At 36.1% G+C, this 21,586-nt stretch overlaps 2 protein-coding genes across 4 annotated transcripts in view; one reads left to right on the top strand and one right to left on the bottom strand.

Annotated features, from left to right (window-relative positions):
* MPLKIP (M-phase specific PLK1 interacting protein) overlaps nucleotides 1-21,586 on the top strand; it is a 58,593-nt gene that overhangs the window by 10,554 nt on the left and 26,453 nt on the right. The window lies entirely within an intron of this gene.
* CDK13 (cyclin dependent kinase 13) overlaps nucleotides 13,920-21,586 on the bottom strand; it is a 112,188-nt gene continuing 104,521 nt past the window's right edge. The window contains exons 12-14 of one of the 2 annotated variants that reach the window (XM_029233717.1): nucleotides 19,693-19,898; nucleotides 15,991-16,263; nucleotides 13,920-15,347 (exon numbers count right to left, since the gene is read on the bottom strand). In XM_029233717.1, the coding sequence (XP_029089550.1) occupies nucleotides 14,497-15,347; nucleotides 15,991-16,263; nucleotides 19,693-19,898 (1,330 nt within the window). In that variant the 3' untranslated portion in view covers nucleotides 13,920-14,496. Of the gene's footprint in view, nucleotides 15,348-15,990; nucleotides 16,444-19,692; nucleotides 19,899-21,586 lie in introns of both variants that reach the window. The other variant, XM_029233716.1, reaches the window with a different exon arrangement.

Consider the following 21,586-nt stretch of genomic DNA (forward strand, 5'->3'; position numbering starts at 1 on the left):
ACCAAATCCAGCACCCATTCATGATTAAAACTCTCAGCAAACTTGGAACAGAAGGGACCTTTCTTAACTTGATAAAAAACATCTACAAAAATCCTACAGCTAATATCATGCTAAATAGTGAGAAACTGAATGCTTTTCCACCAAGATCAGGAGCAGGGCATGGATGTCCCCTCTTACCACTGCTTTTCAACATAATACTGCAATATGATGCAATATCATGCTAAGGCAATAAGACCAAAAAAAGGAAGTAAAAGATATAGAATGAGAAGGAAGAAATAAAACATTATTTACAGATGATGTGATTGCCTGTGTAGAAAATCACAAAAAAAGAAAAGAAAGAAAGAAAGAAAGAAAAAAAACCCTGGAAGCAGGATTAAGCAGTTATAGTTACAGCAAGGTTTCAGAATACAAAGTTAATATACAAAAGGCAATCATTTTCTTATATACCAGCAATGAACAATTTGAATTTGAAACTTAAAACCCAGTACCACTTACATTAGCAAAAGAAAAACAAACAAACCTTAGGTATAAATCTTAACAAAATATGTGTAAGATCTATATAAGGACAACTACAAAACTGGTGAAAGAAATTGTTTTTTAAGAAAATGGAGATATCCCATGTACATGGATAGGAAGACTCAATACTGTCAAGATATTCTTCCCTACTTTATAGATTCAACACAATTTCAATCAAAACTGCAGGAAGTTATTTTATGGATATTGACAAATTTATTCTAAAGTTTAATTGTAAAGGCAGAAGACCCAAAATAGGCAACACAACATTGAGAAGAACATAGTTGCATGACTGACACTACCAGATGTCAACTTACTATAAAGCTACAGTAACCAGGACCACGTGGTATTAGTGAAAGAACAGACAACTAGGTCAATGGAACAGAATACAGAGACCATAAATAGTCCCACAAAAATGTAGTCAACTGATCTTTGACAAAGGATCAAGGCAATTCAATGAAGAAAGGATAGTCTTTTCAACAAATGGTTCTGGAACAACTGGAAATCCATATGCAAAAAAAAGTGAATCTGGACATAGACCTTACACCTTTCACAAAATAAACTTGAATCAGAGACCTAAATGTAAAACACAAACCTATAAAGAAGATACATAGAAAATTTAGGTAACCTTCAGTTTAGTGATGACTTTTTTAGATACATCACTAAAAGCATGATCCATCAAAGAAAAAATAAGTTGGACTTCATTAAAACTGAAAATTTCTGTTATGCAAAAGATGCTGTTAGGAAAATGAAAAGATAAGCCACAGGTGGCGAGAAAATATTTGCAAAACAATGAGATAACCTTTGTTACAATAGTTAAGTCCAAAGGCAAAAATCCAAAACACCAACAACACCAAATGATGGCAGGATATGGAGCAACATGAACTTTCATTGCTGGTGGGAATGCAAGATGGTGTAGCCAATTTGGAAGACAGTTTGGCAATTTCTTAGAAAACTAAACATACTCCTTCTTACCAAACAACCTAGCAATCTCATTCCTTATTTACCCAGATGAGTCGAAAATGTTTGTCCACACAAAAACCAGCACACAAATGTTGATAGCAGCTTTATTCATAATTGCAAAACTTGGAAGCAGCCAACAAGTCAAGTCCTTCAGTAGGTAAATGGATAAACAAACTGGTAGATCCATACAATGGAATGTTATTCAGCAATAAAAAAAAAAAGTTATCAAGTCACAAAAAGTCACGGAAAGCCCTTAAAAGCTTAACACTAAGTGCAAGAAGCCAGACTGAAAAGGCTACATACTATATAATTCCAACATTTGACAATCGGAAAACACAAAACTACGAAGACAGTAAAAAGATCAGATTGCCAGGAGTTGCAAGGGGTAGATAAGTGGAGGCAGGGATGAACAGGTAGAACACAGGATTTTTAGGGCAGTGAAACTATTCTCTGATGGTACTGTAATGGTGGATACATGTCATTATACATTTGCCCAAACCCATAGAATGTACAACACACACAGAGTCTACTCTGTGATTTTAGTTTATCATGTGTCAATAATGGTTCATCAATTTTCCCAAATGTACAACTAATGCAAGGTGTCTATAACAGAGGAAACTGGAAGTGGGAGGAGAATGAGAGGGTATGGGGGAGCTCTCTGTATTTCCTGCTCATTTTTCTGTAAACACGAACTGCTCAGAAAAATAAAGTCTACTGATTTTTAAAAATTTGTTTTGCTCCAGCTTCTCTGTGGAAAACAGAATAGAAGATTGACAGAGTAGATTCCCAAAGACCATTCAGTAAACTACTGAAATAGGGTCAGAGATGGTTGTGCATTACATTAAGGTAATGACAGTAGAGCTGGAAATGGACGGTTCCAGGCATAAGAAGGTTGAAGGTATTAATCCTGTCGTTTGTCTCTGTGTGAGAGGAAGTATAATTCCTTCTTTGTTTTTCTCTCAGTCCTTATGTATAATCTGTGTTAAATATTTGTATATGCCAATGCCACAGATTGAACTGTCACTATAATTGAAAAAAAAACAGAAAAAAAAAATTTTTTTTGAATGCCCTGACTCCCTTGCACCCACAGAGTTCTGAATATAAATTCAGGCTTTCCAATTAGAGGCACTTGCTTAAGATTTGGAAAACAAAAGTGAGTCGGAGGCTGTCTTCAATTGGCTTCTGGCTGTTACCAGTGGTTAGGAAGGTTGCAGTTTTCCTGAGATTCCAGTGTTCGTTCGCCAGCTTCCTAGATGTCTCCAGCTTCTTGATCTAATTCTCTAGTTCCTCGATGCAGCTTCATTTGTCTTCCTGTTGTCTGGATGCTGTTGCTGGTGGTGGGGTCTTCCAGTTTTAGCCCGGCCTTAGATGCAGTAGCCTCTCTAGTGGACTACTTTCTGTATTTTCAGAGAGCATTCCTCTCTCTGTATATGAATACCCAAATCTTGATGGGTCACTAACTTTCTGGTAGTTAAGAAATAAAAATAAAGAATAATTAAATAAATAATAAAGTAATAAAAGAAATGACATCAAACCCAATGCTTATGAGGCTAGATGATAATAGGAGTTCAAAGGAGACTGCCAGAGTTTTATTTTTCTTTAGGTGAGCACATTATCTGGGATAAATGTATTTGGTTGGGTTTTATGACTCTAGCACTCAAATTTCATTTCCTTTTTTTTTTACTTTATAATTAGGGTAAGCTTTCATCATAAGAAAATATCAGCATGCCTTTCTTTGGTTTTGTTTTGATTTTATCAAATGACTCTTAAACATATCTGTAATTTGATGATGCAAAAGCAACATTGGAATAAATACTGCATATTACCTTTCCCTTTGGTCTTTAAAATTGTTATTAATCCTTTGAAAGTCAGAATCCCTAATGTTATTGAAGCATCTTCAACATTCAGCTACCAGAGAGGACTGAAGGGGCAAGAGGAAACACTTGTCTTGCCATCTTTTTCCTAGCTCTCATTACATGTGAAAGAAGCTGAGAAATTAGTCACTTTTTACATTTGTACTAACTTAATGTCCAATACAGAAGTGCAGTGTTGCCAGATTTTCCCATTTTTTAAACAACTGGCAGAAATCTGGACTTTTTTACACAGAGGTAAAGTTAGTAGTCCCCTCTGAACCACAGAGACTGAAAGTAGAAGGACGCATAGTTTCCTAATAGAAAGCAGAATATTATTGACAAAGAGGGAATGAATGCTAAGTAAGAAAAGACATTCCACCTCCCAGCAGCCCAAGTTCCATATATAGGCTTCCTTCTATACACATTTTTTTGTATTTTTTTGGTTTTGTTTTGTTTTTACTTTATATTTTGAAGTTAGATTTACAGATAAGTTGTGAAGATAGTACAGAGAGTTCCCATGTAGCCTTCACACAACTTTGCCTGGTATTAACATCTTGGATAACCATAGTACATTTGTTAAAACTGAGAATACTAAACTAAAACTAAAATGCAGACTTTATTTAGATTTCATCAGTCTTTCCAACAATGATCTCTTTTCTGTTCCACAATCCAACCCAGGATTCCACATTGCATTTAGCATAGATACACTTCTTAAAAATAGTCAAACCTCATAAAATGTAACTATCTAATGTATATGTATAACAAAACATCTCCTTATAAAGAAAACTCAGAGTCTCATTATTCATTCATATTGGAGTTCAGAACTCTGGATGATTTGTATTTCTCTTTTCCATTCTAGATATAGCACAACTCATGGCAAACTATGGCTAAATTATACACTCAATCAATTCCACCATATTAATATGCAGTGGTAGAAAGAAAACAGGGTAATTGCAGTTGAAAGGAGGAGGAGGAAGACAAAGACATGAAGGAGGAGGAGAAGGATGGGAGGGAGAGGGAGGGAAGAGAGAAAAATGAAGGAAGGAAGAGAAGAAAAAAGGAAGGAGGGAAGGAAGAGAGAAAAGAAAGAAGGCAAAGAAAAGAAAAAAGAAACTTCCGTTAGGATGGGAGACAAATGAAAACATACAGTGGTCACCATATACATGTAACATATCCTAATTGAGAAGAATAGCAAAGGCTCCCTGTCTTGGCAGTGAAGTGAGGTTTTTGATCAGCTGTGGTTCTCCTCTCTGAATCCCCTCTGTCCTTGTTATATGCCCATATCTTAGATGCTCACTGAGGAGTCTTTTTCCTTCAAGTGACTGCCTCTCTTTAGCAACCTACTTCTTGTTCTTATGAAGTGTTCTGCCTTTCTAGAACTGATTGACTTAACTTTGTTCCATTTTATTCTCTTACTTGATATACTCTTATAATTCTGCTTCCAGTGAAGGGTTTCCCTTCTAAGTGCATTCCTTTATCTTGCATATAAAGGGATATATTTATTATATATCTGTATTTGTTCATTAAATATTGAGCTTTTTCTAGGTGCTAGGAGTAGAGAAGAACAGAACAACAAAACTCTGGCCCCCTTAGAACTTATATGGAAAAAAATTGTTAATGCCATAGAGAAAGTTGAGCTGGAAGGAACTTCTTTGTTTGGCAAGAAGAGATTTTTCTAGGAATATGGATAGTTTGTCCATAGTGACAGGAAAGAAGTTAATGAAATGAAGACAGTTAGTGAAAGGTGGGGGTGATACAGTAGGAACTTTGGCATTTCTCTCATTTATTTCTATATCTGTGAAAATAGGGAACAAAGTCACCAACTGAACGTGAGAATGGGGGAGTATTATGGGCTGAATTGTGTCCCCTCAAAATTTACATGTTTAAATCCTAACCCTCAGTACCTCAGAATGTAACTATATTTGGAGATAAGGTCGTTTAAAAGGTTATTAAGTTAAAATGAGGCCCTTGATGTGGGTCCTAATCCAATGACTGATTTCCTTATAAGAAGAGGAAATGTGGATACACAGACATGAGACATGCACTCACACGGAGGAAAGACTATGTGAGGACACAGCAAGAATGCTGCCTTGGCAGCTCTAGCCAACTAATACAGGAAGGAAATACTGGAGATTTGAGTAGAGAAGAAAAAAGTATTAAATGATCATGTGGGAAAACGAGAGAATGAAAAGTATGAGGTAATTATGCTTTATCAAAGATGCCATTGATTGTAAGACACACTATTTTTTAGGTAACACTAAAAAGGGGAAAACTCTACCAATTAAAGTATGACATACCATAGTGGCATATATAAGACACATCCTCATTTCAGAGATTTAAGTGTGAACATCTATGCTTTAGAACTGATGAACCATGGTAGTATAACTGTTGGGTAGCCTTAAGGGCCCACGTGAGATTAGTGATCATGAAGTAAAGTGAAACTAGTGGGCATGGTTGAGTGTTTTTCCAGCAATGTTCAGCTGCACGGATGCAGACAGAGTGGATTTAAACATTGGGGATGTTGGGTCTGAACAGTTTTGGCTTTTTCACATGAATACAGGAAAGCAAGAGCGTGACAAGGCAGTTGCAGATGTGTATAAGGGAGTGAGAAAGGTGGTTGGAGTCCGAGTATTAGAGTGGGCTGCAAACTTGGGTGGGGGGAGGGCGTTCCAGCGTAGGGTAAGTAGTGTGCTTGAATTGAGGTTTGCAGGGGTCATGGAACTCGTGGCCATAAAGTCGAGGGTATGACAGGGACATGAGTAGCTGAGATGAGGTAGAGGATAAGACCATTGGAGGAGCGGCAGAGAAACAGAGAAGCCAAGATTTTAAGGATCATCCACACGGATGCTGAAATCAAGATAGAAATAGGACACAGTGATAGTGAGCCAGGAATTAAAATCTTCAAAGAATGGTGGGGAGGGTGAAAGGGGAAGGACAAGTCAGAGGTCAGTAAATAACTGCAGCAGGGAGGCATGAGTGAAGCAGTCTGATGACACAAGGGGCAAATCTCCATAGTTTTAAGGCATCAACAAGAACAGTCTGAAAGTGAAAATGAGCATCAAAAAGGACACTTTAGTAACTAGATTCCAGGCCCAGTGGTCCAAGGGAGAAAAACAGCCATCACTTGAGAAGGCCGCAGGGCAGTCAGTCCCCTCAGGGAAGAGCTAGATTTCAGTCAAAGCAAGAAGGCCGAGGGAACACCACTATTCCCTAACACACTGAGGATGGAATTCTAAGGTCAAAGTTGTTTCCCTTAGACTTTGCAGAAACTTATAGCATCCAGTGTTAATGGTGAGGGGGTGTGGTGCCAGTATGGTTCTCTGTCTTTTGCAGACAATCTGTTTTTATTTTCTCAGTATACAACAAATAAATGTAAAGTTCCAATAAAATTTAAAATTCTGAGATATTATTTTGACGTATATCAAGTGTGACCCTCATCATATATCTTGCTTTGCATTCCATGGACCTCTTCAATACAAGATTCATGTCTTTTTCAACTCTGGAAAGTTTTCTTCTAGTATTTCTTTGTTTATCTATCTCCATTCTACCTGTTCTCTCTTTTTGCAACTCCTATCAGATGAATATTGGGATATCTAGATCTAGCCTCCATTTCTCAATTTTCCCTTTAAACTTTTAATTTTTTAGTAGTGAATTTTAGGGAGGATCATTCCCAGCATCACTCAGCTTGATATTCAGGCTCACTAATTTGATCTTCAGCTGTGGATATTCTATTTTACAGCCCATCCACTTTTTTGTTTGTTTACAATCATGTTTTTAACATCCAAGAACACTGATCCTTACTTTGTCAGCCTTTTTTTTTAGATGAATGCCTAATAATAATTACAAGTGACTCTACAACATTCCTTCAACCCTGGTCTAAGTCAGTCATGGTAATCCCATTCCTCTTTTTGGTGACTGATTTGGCAACCTTTTTATAGGAGACAGTCTATAGCAACTCTTATATAACTTCTGAAGTTATTCATTCAAGAAATAGGTGTATGTCTTTGAAATATTTAAATCTGAGTAGAAAAGTCTGTATACACATTACAAATCAACAGAAAGCCTCAAAATACAAATTTCTAAAAAAGAGAAAAAGAAAACCAGTTTTAGCAAAAGATTAAAAACAAAGCCAGCAAGGTAGCATTAAAAAAAAAAGGGGGGGGTGGGCAAGCAGAGAGAGTGTGAAATAAACTCACAGAAAGACCAATTGTAGTAATATTAAAACTGGACCTAGTAGAATTTAAAGTTTTAAAAGCTTGAATAAATGGAACAGAGATTAAGTAGTTATGAACCTGTATGTGGTGAATATAGCACTAAATATATAAAGCAAAAAGAATTAGACATATAAGGAAAAATATGTAATAGCAGTATAAGAATTTATTTTACATTTCTCACTCCTTGAGAAATAAGTAAAGATATAGAGAAGCTTACCAGTGTTTAATAATATTGATTTAATGCTTATGTGACAAATTGTATCAAATGACATACTTACCCTAAAGAAATATTTACAAATTTTATTTGCTTGGCAGGCTAAAAAGAAATCCTTAATAAATTCCTCAAAGCAGACTACATATACTGCCTATATGTAATAGAAAATCTGTTATTAACAAAAAAATAAAATATATCCAACGACCTGGAAATTGAAACACACTATTCTAAATAATCCTTGGATCAAACAAGCAATCAAATTTGCAGCCACTAAATATTCTGAAAACACAACATTCTTAACCTACTGGATGGAAGCAAAGAAATAATCAGAGAATTCATAGCATTAAAATGGTTTCTTTTAGAATTAGAAGGAAGAAAGACAAATGGACCAATTATTCAACTCAAGAGGTAGGGATAAATAAGGGAAGTAGAAGAAAAGAATCAAAATCAAATTGTTAAAATAAATGAGAAGTATATGATAGATTTTTATTCCCTGGTGGTGAGAGGACAGAGGTAGAATGGGGCAAATCCTAACTAGTCCAATCAGGGAAAAGAGAAAAAACACACAAAGGATATGTAACAATAGATGATAATGTTTTTAAAACACTGAGATTATTAAGTACAACTGTATGCTAAAAACATTTTAAATATAAGATGGACTATATGATGAATTTCAGAAAAAATAAAATTACCAACATTTACTCGAGAAACAGAACCCTGAAAAGATCAAGGACACATGAGGAAATGGAGAAACAGTGAAAGAATCACCTTCAAGAAAAAAGTCAGGTGTATTTGGATATAAATAAAACAGCATCAACTTCAAAAAAAAAAAATTCTCAGGACATATAAGCCATTCTAAATCAAATAAAACACAAGTTTTCCAGTTTCTTCTGTAACACTATCAAAACCTGTTAATTAAAACCAGACTTACCTCTCATAAATAAACATAACTACAAAATACTAAATACAGGGTTAGCCAATAGAATACAGCAGTATTTCTAATGAATGGCTCAGTATTAGATTCTACTAATATAACTGGTGCCTATCATCAATAGATCAAAGGAGAAAATGCTTTACAATGAAAAAGCATTTTAAAAAATTTAACATCTAATCCTGATAAATGGGCTTCATGAATATTCTTAACATAATAAACTATTCTATTTCTAATCTATAGCTTAGATTATACATGAGTGAAATACTAAAAAATTAAGACGTTCATAAAATCAGAAACAGGAATGCCCATCATCATATTCAATCAACTGAAAACTGTTAGAAATAATAGAAGTAATGTGGCCAGTTTTTTAAAAATGACAGCTTTCCTATATAAGCAGACTAGTTTAAAATATTATATTATTTATAACAATATGAAGAGCCCATTTCTAGAAGCAACAACAACAACAAATTTTTGGAAACTCTTAAAAAAACCAACATATCAGAACTACAGTAAGGAAACTTTCAGAACTTTTAATAAGGAACATGCAAAAAACCACCAACCCAAACAAAAACAACAAAAAAACCCCACACTAATTTAAACAGTATGTTTCTAGTTAAAATCCTAAAAGGATACTCGGTGAAAGTGATCAAAGTGATTCAGGAAGTCCCAAGGAAAAACAGGCAGAAATAGACAAGCTTTGAAACAATGGACAATTAAATTATGTTCCATCTTAAAACAAATACTGTGGCCTGATATGTGCTACACGTAGTTTATGAAGATCCAATACAAATGTACTTCTAACCAGAAGAGAAAGATCCGGGTGGAACATAACTGAAAAGCCCAGAAACAGACCCAAATAAGACAGATGACATTTTAAAACTATGGATAGGATGAACTATTTAACAAATACTGTTGGCATAGTTAGTATAGCCATTCAGAAAAAGTATAAAGTTGGATCCTTACCTCACAGCATTTAGCAAAATAAATTCTAGAACAGTTTAGAATTAAGTGTAAAAGCAGAAAGCCAGGGAAGTAAAATAAAATTGTGTAAAAAGTAAAATAACCTTGGGCTACGGAAAACTTTTCTAAGGAGAAACCAGAAGGAAAAGAATAGATTCGACTACATGTAACTATTAAATTTTCCTTTATCAAAACACACCACACAGTATTTTTAAGATTATAGTTCACAAAGGGCTACGTACCTTCTATAAAAAGCTCTTCAAAGCAACAGAGGAAATACCTAATAACTAAACATATGAATAGTTAATACACAAAAGACATCCAGCTAGCATGTATATAAATTTCACTAGTAATCAGAGAAATATAAATTAAAACAAGATGACTTCTCACCTGTCAAAATGGCAAAGATTTAAAATGCTTAAATACCCAGCATAACTAAATGAAAAGGGAAAGTAATAGGAATGTAAAACTTGCAAACCTTTCCTGAGGGCAATATGGATATAGCAAAAGTTTAGATGGGCACTCTTTAGGTCAGCAACTCCAAGGAAATAACGTACATTTGTGTGTTTGTACTTAAGCAGATTTTCCTCACATTGTTATTTATAACAGAAAAGTTAGAAATATTTTGTGTCCAGCAATGAGGAATTGTTAAGTTTTGGTTCTTCTATAAAGGAGTAATTTACAATCACTAAAAGAGGACGGAATTTAATTACTGACATAGAAGGATGTTCACAAAATATTATTAAATGAAAAACTCTAATTACAAAGCTATGGGCAGTATAATCCCACTGTTGTAAGAAAAGACATCCAACACATGCAAAATATTAATGGTGGTTATCTCTGGATGTGTTCCTACATTTTTGAATATGTACAAAAAGTAAAAAAGAAGGGTTCCAGGTTTAAAGTGTTGTCTATAAAGCATGACACAGCGGTTGTAACAAGTGCTTATCCTCATCAGATAAGATTATTTCTAAGAGTCTGTTCTGTATATGAGCAAGAAGAAAACAAGGATAAAAATAGCCTGGATTTTTAGGGCAGTTTATTTACAGACTATCAAATACAGTCTTTTTTCTTTTGTTAAACAAATGGCTTATATTAAACACATTAGATTTAGGAGTTATGAGACTTTACTAAAAATTCTTGCAAAAAAGCACACCTTTACAACAAATTAACTTAATTGTGAAAAAAATTAAAGTGTGATTCACTACAGAGCCTCATTTTCAATATGGCATTTTCAGTAAGAAAAATTTTTTTTAATGGGACATTTGATATGGTGAAAGGAATAAGACCCACAAAGTGTTAGTCTACACAATTCAAAGAGCAAGTTCTTTTCCCGTATGATCAAAATTTTGTTTTCCCCACCTTCAACTGGATCCCTTGATAGCTTTTATCTTAATAGCTTTTATTTTTAATTAAACTAGAAACAGTTTAAGAAATTATCTGGAGAGGCCTTTGGTAAGTAACAAACCATTTCTCCCCTTATAAAACCGATTAAAACTATAAGAACTTGAAAGAATTTAAAAGCAGTGTTTGTTTGCAGGCCTGCTGATACGGACCTTACTCCTACAAACAGAAAAAATGTTTAAGTGAAAGATTCAGTCTTATTATCTAATTGTTAGATATTTAGGTAACCATTGTTTTAAAAAAGAAAATGAGGCACCTCCTTTTTAAAGACTATCCATATATGAAACAAACAGCCTCTACAGGCTCCTAATTAAGTTTTCTAAAATTTTATTTCCCTGTTTTTTCTGAAGCCTTTTTTTTTTTTTTTTTTTTGCGGTACGCGGGCCTCTCACTGTTGTGGCCTCTCCCGTTGCGGAGCACAGGCTCCAGACGCGCAGGCTCAGCGGCCATGGCTCACGGGCCCAGCCGCTCCGTGGCATGTGGGATCTTCCCGGACCAGGGCACAAACCGGTGTCCCCTGCATCGGCAGGCGGACTCTCAACCACTGCGCCACCAGGGAAGCCCTAGAGCACTATCTTAACTCACATTCCACAAACTATTTTAATCAATAAACCCTTAAAATGAGTCTTAAAATTTCATGGGTGACAGCAACTCTCCAACAAATAATGGATTGAAGACTTGGGAAACATGAGTTGCATGCAGAAAAAGCTGCTGTATCTAGAAATACATAAGGGAATTTCACATGGGAGATAATAAACATATTCTTCTTTTGGTAGGTCCAATCTTTTTCTATTTTCATCTTCTCATTTGCAACCTGACTTACCTGTTTCTTTCAAAAAAAACTTAAGTAACATTTTATGTTCCTTAAATTTCACCCAAGAATACTCAGTGATTACTGCAGTTATTATAACATACAGAATTAGTGATTTCCCAACCCTGTTCTTTTCATTAATCCAAATTTACTTAAGTATTAAATGATATGAAAGGATGCATTGAGTTTTACTACCATATTTCATCAATTTTAAGAAACATTCTTTCATATAATAACATCTCTGAACTTGGGAAGTATATTACAATTGATGTATCTTACCCTTGACTTGTGGTTTAACTGGCAACACTTTTCCTAACTAGTGCCTAAAATACTGTTGTCTCACAATCAATACTGTCTTAGGGTAATATTAGGAGCTATAGTTCAAATCTTCAATTTCAAGCAACAATTTCCTTGTCCTCCCAGCCACTCTCCCAACATAAATACATAACTGAAATGTTAGGAAAAACTATCCAAACACAGTTCAATTTTATATAAAATATTTAATTTTTAAAACACAGGCTATTCATGTCACATAAATATCTTCAATTTTAGGTTAGCTGCTACGGTCAGCAGAATTATCAAGTGTGACTATTAAGAATAACTTAGATACTGTCACTTATAGGAAAGTCTAAAGCTCTAAGACTCACCATATTAAAATTCCAGATACTTGAATACTGTAGCTATTTTGCTAAATTTCAAAATATTTCTTCACTTCCTGCAATGTAGTTTTATTATAAGTTGTTAGTATTCAATATTCAAATAAAAGAAAAATAATTTTTCTTCCATTCATTTCTTTCTCCCCAACAACAAAAAAAATTCCATCAAAAGACATCAACTCATTTTATAGCAGTAAAATGGTGAATTATTAACTTGAAACTATTCTGTTACCAAACTATAATGCTTCCCATGTACTGTTTTGAAATGAAGGTTCACAAGTCAGATAGAGAGCACAGGATTAAAAGACTGACTTTAGAACTGGAGCCATTTCCATTTGATAACAGTTGTTCCAATTTAAGATTCCAATCAAAAAATAAGTTACCGGGAGAACAGTTAAAACAAACGATGAGTTGGCACAGCTCTCCTTTCCAGAGTCTGTTTTGCCATTTCGTGCTAATGGCAACACTGGTTATTTACCTTTGGTTCCTTTCTAGGATTATTATAATGGTATGTGTGTTTGAGTGCACACACCAAGTTAGTTAAACTTGACACCATTACAGTTGAAATAAGGGTTATCCATCACTCTAAAATGAACTAAAATAAAGTTACTCTAGGTGTGGCAGAAGAAGTTGTAGTAAACCTCGTAGGAAGTGAGAGGAGAGAGAATAAGAGGGTTTTTTTACACTACTTTTTCTTTTTACTTCAGTAAATTCAACCTAAGCAATGTTTCTAGTTAACGAGTAAAATGAACAGTTAACTTTGTCTTAAAATGGCAACTGTATAACTTAAAATAAGGTGTTCGCCATCCCTCCCCCCATGAACTTTAACAGAATTATGCCAATTCTGTTATTAAGCCTTGTTTCTATGCTACTGCCCTCCAATTATGCATGGCAAAAGGAAACAAGGACAATGTGGCAGCCTGAAAGAAAATGGTACTCTGAAATTCTCATTTAGCTATTATTTTCAACCATTTAAATGACATTTTTCAGAACTTGTTCTCAGAAGTAACAAAAAATGCTGTTGGGAGTTGGACTCCCTTTCTTTGCTCTCACTCCCCTATCAAGAGAAGGTGGTAGTGGAAGGTAACACAACCCAAAGAAAAGGAGAAAGTGTGATAGGCAGAGGGAATGAACCTAAGAGGAACCCAGCAGGCAGCCCCTAGACACTTGAGAGCTCCCTGCCTCTTCAATACAATGCATTGATTCCCTTTAGAAGACAAATGGGCGTAAAGGTTAACTACTTTCTCAGACCTTAGGCTTACCTGTTAAGGCACTTACTTACCCTCCCCACCCCACCCATATTTTTCATATAAAACCCGCTATTTCATTTGAATGCATTTTGCTAGGCTATGATAATCTGCAAAATAAAACAAAAATAACGTTGACCATTTTTTTTTTATAAAACTGTTGCATCAAGAGAAAGGTTGTGTTTTATTTTCTGAAATGAGCACAAATTACACCTTTCACAATAACACTGAAAGCAGGTGCAAAGACTGACAGTGACCTTTGACTAAAGGTAGCTTTGTAAAAAGAAAAATACCAAATAAATCAGTGCCCTTTCTGATTGTTGTAAAACTGGAGGCGGGGAGGGGTTGGTTGTTTGTTACATAAAAGTTGGTCCAAACTTACAAAAAAGCACAAATGTGCATAGTTCAGAAGATCTGCAAGAGGGCCATAAAAGACTTTTATGTCCCTAAGATTAGCATCCACTTAAAACTGCAAGAATACAAAATAAAATTGTTAACTAGAATTTGTGAAGATGTACAATCAATAGATCTAGTTTTTTAGAACAGCATGAATTTAAGCAAAGTTTTTGTCTTTTTTTTTTAAACTATTGTATGCAAGACCCTTTTCCACATAAAAATAAAGCTGTTGTTGAATTAATATTATTCAAGTCTCTTGGATCGCTGCCTTAAACTGCAGCTAGAAAAGTCTTTCCAGATAAAAATGATGTGCCTGAGGAAAAACAGATACTCAGTATGGTAACCCTCTGCCTCGACCTCTGCCAGCTGATGTGCTAATGTGTCCCCTGTATCCTTGTGAATACCCAGGTCCTTGGGCAGGAGAAGTCCAGGTCTGTCCATGCATGAGGCCAGGGCCACCTGGGTTTTCCTGTAAGTTACCACCATAGTTATAGTTGTGCATCTTTGCTGGCAAAGGATGAGTACTCTCTGGCCCTGTGGAAGGGTCACTGCTGTTTGCCAGGACTGCAATGGGGCCATGGCTATATTCAAATCTATGGTCCTTGTCTCCACTAAACAACATGGGACCTGTATTGAGGTAAATGTCTCCATATCCAGCTACTGAACTGGGAAATGACTCGGAAAAGGCAGAAGGCTGAGGTGGACCACCAGAATGAGATGAAGTAGTACTGTAGTTATCCAAGGACTGAATATCTGAGTTTCCAATGAAGCTACGTCGTTCCAATGGTGGAGCAGAAGCGCCTCCTAGACCATCACTGCTCACATAAGGAGCAGAAGAGAAAGAAGAGGATCCAAAATTGTCCTTGTAGTCTGAAGGGGGCATATAAGTGTCTCCTGCTTGGTAGTCAATACCACTTTCTCTTTTGGGATCATCCTGGGGCTGATGCTGAGCAAGTAGCTGTAACAGGGCTGCTTTCACTCCAGCATGAGGGTCAGTTAACGAAGAACTAGTGGTGGGTACACGCTGGTTTTCTGTCCGATAATCTAGATCTTCTTCAGTGACTGGCGGTGGTTCAGGTGGCTCAGGAGGTCGCTGATCAGGAGGCAGAATACGAGGCCGATCTGGTTCTGGCGTGAGCTCCAATATCCTCATGTCTTGGTGCTGGATGAGGTCATCTTGCCCTAAGTGAAACAAGGCAAAAAAAGTCGAAAGTTACCATAGAAAACAAAAATTTCAAAATAGTTAATGTTTTCTAAAGAGCATTAGAAGTTATATCTCCGGCAAAACACACACACACACACACACACACACACACACACACACAAAACAAACAAAAAAACCCAACCAACCAAACAAAAACAACCCAAAAGTCAAATGAAAAAGAAGAAGGTATATGTAAGTATTAAAATATCGCCTGCTACCATTTGAGTCTATGGTGACAGAAAAATTTTGTTGTATTTGACTTTTCAAAGGCATCTCACATGTACCTATTTACTGCCTGAAGAACAAAAGCTACTGTATACATAAAGTTTCTGCCTTGGTCAATCACCCTGCTGCAACTGGAGTGAAAGATTATTTCTTAACCATAGGTTCACATGAGAAACATTGATAGCATTCATGAGTTCTATCACCCACAGATAATTCGTTAAAGAATCAACTCCTAGGAGTACACGGACTAAGAAACCAACCTATAACCAGTGACCTGAGAATTTTCAGGACCTCTCCTAGCAAAGCTACTAAACACTACGCATTATAGCTAATCATCAACAGCAAGAAAACAGTGTGAACGCAGCCGTGTTAGTGGTCTGCTATCTGTACACTCACCCGACACCGGAGTGCTAGGTTCTGGAGGTGGCCTGAGTTGTAATGACGCTTCATGTCCCGATCCATTTTCCCTCTCTTCCAGTAGCACATCTTTCTGCTTTGACTGCTGAGCCTTTATTAACTGAGTCAACAGAACTGCAAATGCGCTCTGCACAGCCGCCTGGGCAGCATCAGTCTCCACTTTAGGCTGGACGTTCTGAGAAGAAGGCTGAATTCCTCCCAGCGGTTTCGAAGACTCCTGTTGTGGTGTTGATGGATCTGTCTGTTTTTCACCTGTTGCCAAAATTCCAGCAGGAAGGTTTATTTTATTTAGCTGCTGTTGAGTCTCAGAGTTTACCTTAATGTTCAACACTTGGACAAAATCAGCCACACTAACACTTGTTTTAGTTTGTAGTAGGTTTAGTAGGATTGCCAATTCACTGTGGTTTAACTGCTGTCCAGGGCCTGTTTTTACTAAAGACAAAACGTGTATTAATTAGAATTGCCATGATTCACAGCTCTCCCCACCCCACAGAATGGCTCTGTATTACCCTATTAAAATGTACATTCGTGGGACAGTGTTTGAGAAATACTGTGAAAAGGGAATCTCTTTCTAGTTCAATTTCATGTACATTTAAGATGTAACGGCACATAAAACAAAAAAGAAAAAGAACTGCAGTCCCTTTTGAATAAATTATCTTTAAGGGTAAATACTTTGAAAGGAAAACCAAGACCACCATTAGAACCCCATACTATAGACATGACCAGGAAATAGCACCTGAGAATGGGCACTGGATGATGATCATGATGATGACGACGACAATGACGACTATAATTTTAGGTTCCTTTCTGAGCATTTTATATCCTTTACTCCTCACAACCACCTTATAAGGCATGCTTTATTATTGGCCCCATTTTTTTTTTTACTGAAGAAACTGACATCCAGAGTGACTAAATAACTTGCTCAAGGTCACAAACTCTGTAAGTGGCAGAGTTGAGATTTGAACCCAGGTATTCTGATTCCAAGAGTCTGAACTTTTTTTTTTAAATAAATTTATTTATTTTATTTATTTATTTTTGGCTGTTTGGGGTCTTCACTGCTGCGTGTGGGCTTTCTCTAGTTGCGGTGCGCGGGCTTCTCATTGTGGTGGCTTCTCCTGTTGTGGAGCACGGGCTCTAGGTGCGCAGACTACAGTAGCTGTGGCTCGCGGGCTCTAGAGCACAGGCTCAGTAGTTGTGGCACACGGGCTTAGTTGCTCTGTGGCACGTGGGATCTTCCCGGACCAGGGCTCGAACCCGTGTCCCCTGCATTGGCAGGCGGATTCTTAACCAATGCGCCACCAGGGAAGTCCCCAGAGTCTGAACTCTTAACCACTCCCTGTACTGCTTATATAAAATAACACGTATTTTCTAAAAACCTAACCTTATCTTTGCAGTAAATTAAAACTGGGATTTTGTAGACTGTCTGATATAATGTCTTTTATTCAAACTTCTTATTTTTAAAGTTAAGCACTCTTGGTAAATTAGGAACTCCTACAGAAGCATGCTTATCATGTACATATAAGGTGGCATTAATTCATGACCACGAAAACAGTTGTTTTTCTTTTTCTAATTTTCAGTTTAGACTTGTGATGGTTTACGTAGGTTCTTGTGCAAGTTTATCTGAGTCATACGTAACAACAAGGCTCAAATGTACATAATACTATATATGCTAAGTGATAATACAGATACTGATAAGCAATTTCCATAACCACAGATGACAGACTAATAGTACTCCAAGATGAAAAAGTGATGATTAATGCTTTTTTAAATATATTCTCTCTTTATATAGTTTGATATACTTTTTATTACTTCTTAATATTTTTAGAATAATTCAAAACAAACTCTTGCAAGTTCTCCTTGTGATCCGCAGGTATTAATAAGGAACCATGCTTGTTTGCTACACCCCAAATGCCAGTTTTCCTCATTTTCCCTTTCATGTCTCTATTAACAGAGGTAGTCTCCATGTGAGCTCAGAGAAGTACACTTTAACTGTGGTGTCTCATCTACACAGAAGGGGCATTTTTATTTCATGGCACTTATTGATGGAGAAAATGGAGCAAAGAGGATTCATTCCTATTTCAAAAAACTAGAAGCCTCACTTCTTAATACTGACAGTTTGAAAAGAGAAGAGAAGGAGGGAGGGAGGGATAAAATGACATTCTAAAATTAACAGAGTTGTAAATATGCAAAGCTAAGAAACAATAACAAAATGAGCCCAGAATTTTTTTATCAGCTAAAATAGAGTGAAATAATTACCCTCTATTCCACTAGGCTTCCTAGTGGAATAAGGACATCAGTTCCATGAAGAGAAGCAGAAATAAACACCTGGTAGTCTTATTAAGGAATATGACAACTGTTGCCTGGGACAAGTGACCACCATCCAAATTTCCTGTTACAACCATCTCAAATCCTTTTTCAGTAGTGGATGGTATATAAAACAGGTGACATAAACACAAACCAAGAAAACTTCTTGTTGCTTCTGTCTTTCTCCAAATTTTACATAGTTTTACCATGAAGAGAAATAATACTGAACTTGATATAGACAGCCCTCACTTTGTACAACAAATGAACATTTTTTCTCCTAAGCTACATATACATCAAATATTTTCATGTACAAGGGGAATTCACTATTTCAAGAAACTCTGAAGAATACTTTTGAACAACAAATAACAATTAATTTTGGTTTTTAAAGTAACATGTATTAGCACTTTAATGTAGTCTGACCAAGGTCAACTCTAAGCTTGTAGACTACATGGGAAAGCATTAAGGTAATCTTTCTCAAGCTTTCTCAGCTAATCTACTCTATATTTAACCACCAAAAGTTCAATCTGATCCACAGATCTGTTTTAATCAACTAACTGAGCAGTCAATACTTACTCATCTCTTAATAAGTGCTCGGCTATTTTTCATGTTTAATAAAACACCACCTCCACACATACATGTATTTATTTCTTATCATCTCTGTCTTCACAAAAACATTAAAGCTGAATGCTTGCTGGATTCATGAGGCAAAATGAAGGAGTGGATTCCATTTTTTTTAAAGTCGTTAACTAAGTGAGAGAATGAATTTAACCGCACTTCTGACAACATTGAAGAGGTTGGCTCCTCGTGAAGAAGCTTACTCTTACAACAGATTGAGTCAGACGAAGAAATTTAACTTTCCCCAAAATACCCTTCTTTATCATACTTCAAGTCACTTCTGGCACAATATCAGATTCCAGTCTGAGATTCTATAATATATTGGGAAATATATTAAAAGTAACCTGAGGACATTACAAACAGTGTGAAAGAGCTTCTACTCTGATTCCGGGCTGTTTTCCTTTATCTTTCTTCTTACTCCTGAAAAGCATCCACAGACACTGAATGCTGTGCCTCACAGAATAGTGTCAGTAAAAGACCTACTGACTCTTGCACTAGGGGAAAAAAGAAGACAGGGAAAGCTGACCCATCACTAATCATATGTAATTTGATGCCTTCTTTATAAATTAATCTCACCTTGAGATTGCTTAATATTGTGGTGCCGGTAGCAGTGAAACCTCTGTACTGGCACAATCGAATAACAAGGAAATGTTGAATTCAGTGTTCAACTTTTAGCCACAAGTGCTTTAACACTACAGCAATATAATTAACGTCAGCCACAAAACAACATGAAGAAGATCAACCCATGGAAGCATTACTGACCAGGTGCTACATTCGAGTTGCCCTGAGATTTCAGTTGTGAAGACGGCAGCACACCCTGAGGCGTGTTAGTTCTGCTGTCATCCATGCCCAGAGACAAGTCCTTTCTGGGGGCTTTAACTGTAGAAACATCATCAGTCATGCCCATCTGCTTCTGTCTTCTTCGCTTTTTACTCCATAACTCATGACAATCTTGCCATAAAGGAAGGCTGGAAAAAAAAGTATTAAACTGTTTGTCCATGGCATTTCTTAACAACAACAACAACAAAATGATAATATATTTACTACATAGCCCCAAAGCTGCCACCCCCGCTCCCCCACAAGTTATTCTTGAAGATTTCACACACAGGCTTTGTAAACTCCTCCAACACAAATCACCCTTAACGCCTCCCTCCTTCAGGGCTTCACCTATACAGACAAACTATTTTTCTGTGGCTTCTGGATAATCAATGAATAATAACTTATTAAAACTATGAATGAAGAATGTATGTTCACAAAAATAGGTTACTATTAGCCTTGGTGCAATCTTTTAAAGCCAGTTTTTATCATAGTACAACATACATTGAATAGGACATGGAAAAAAAAAGGTGAAAAATATGCCACTTGCAGAAACTAGACACGGAATTAAAAAGTAGCAAAGGCTAGGACATAAATTTGCGAAAAACCTTCTAGTACAAGCTTTTTACTTTTTGAGACCCTCTTATTTGCTTCTATAGTCAAATGCTCTAGACTTAAACTGATGCTACAGAGGAGTTTCAAAAATAGATTGTAATCCAGGTTCATCAATCATCATTGAGAGTTCTGAATAACTAGCAACTATCAAAGTTATCCATAATTCTGAAACAATTCTACCTCGTGTAATTTCACAAAATTGAAACACTGCAGAATAACTTTTGTTTAAAGAAAGACAAATATTTGATTTATAAATATTTTCTTCTTACCCTAATAAAAAAATCCAGTGGGAAGTTACTATGATATCTATTTTAAAGATAAGAAAATTGAGGCTTGGAAAGGTTAATAAACTTGCCCAGAATATCTATAAATTCCCTTAAGCAGCCCCAACCTGGTCTTCAACCTGGATATGTTTACCTCTAGGGATACATGAAAACTTTCTGAGGGAGTATACCTGGAATTATTCTAAAAGAAATTCCATATCCATATGTCCTCTTTCCTAACATTGATATTTGAGAAGGGCCTGCATGTTCAGAAAGTTCTTTCACACGTCTTCTTTCACAATTAATTTTATCTATGTTATAAAATAAAGGCATATGCAACAATATGGTCAAATCTTAGCAATATAATATTAAGTGGAAAAAAAAGTCATTCCCAACAAATTACAGACAGCATAACACTCTTTCATAAAATTAAAAGCAACTAAAATTGTAAAATATAACTTTTTATGAGTACATATAGATGGCAACAAAAAGTATATACAAAAGAAAACAGGGATGATGGTTACCTCAGGTGGAGGAAGGCAAGGGGGACAGGTTGTGGGCGGAGAGGGTATGATATGAGTAAAGTAGGTTATTGTCAAGATTCTAGCTTTTATTTGGTAAGTTCATGGCTGCTTATTAACATCATTTAAAATAACTAATTAAATTAAGTAACTAAAAGAAAAAAAGAGAGCCATGCATGGACTAATGATGAGTGACACAAGGATTATGATTAAACCAAGTCTATGCACCTGAGGTCCAAAAACAAAACAAAGGCATACCTCTCAGCCATCTTACTATGGTGCATTGCCTCAGCGTGTAAAAACCTCCTGGAGTAACAAACAAAGGGACAATTTGAAATATTGATATTGGGAAGCTTTAAGGCATCAAAAACCTGCCAAAGACTTTCGTGTGTGTGTGTGTGTGTGTGTGTGTGTGTGTGTGTGTGTGTGTGTGTGTGTGTG

This window comes from Monodon monoceros, unplaced genomic scaffold (genome assembly GCF_005190385.1).
Source record: "Monodon monoceros isolate NGI ecotype Baffin Bay Population unplaced genomic scaffold, NGI_Narwhal_1 Super_Scaffold_2, whole genome shotgun sequence".
Taxonomy (NCBI): Eukaryota; Metazoa; Chordata; class Mammalia; order Artiodactyla; family Monodontidae; genus Monodon; species Monodon monoceros.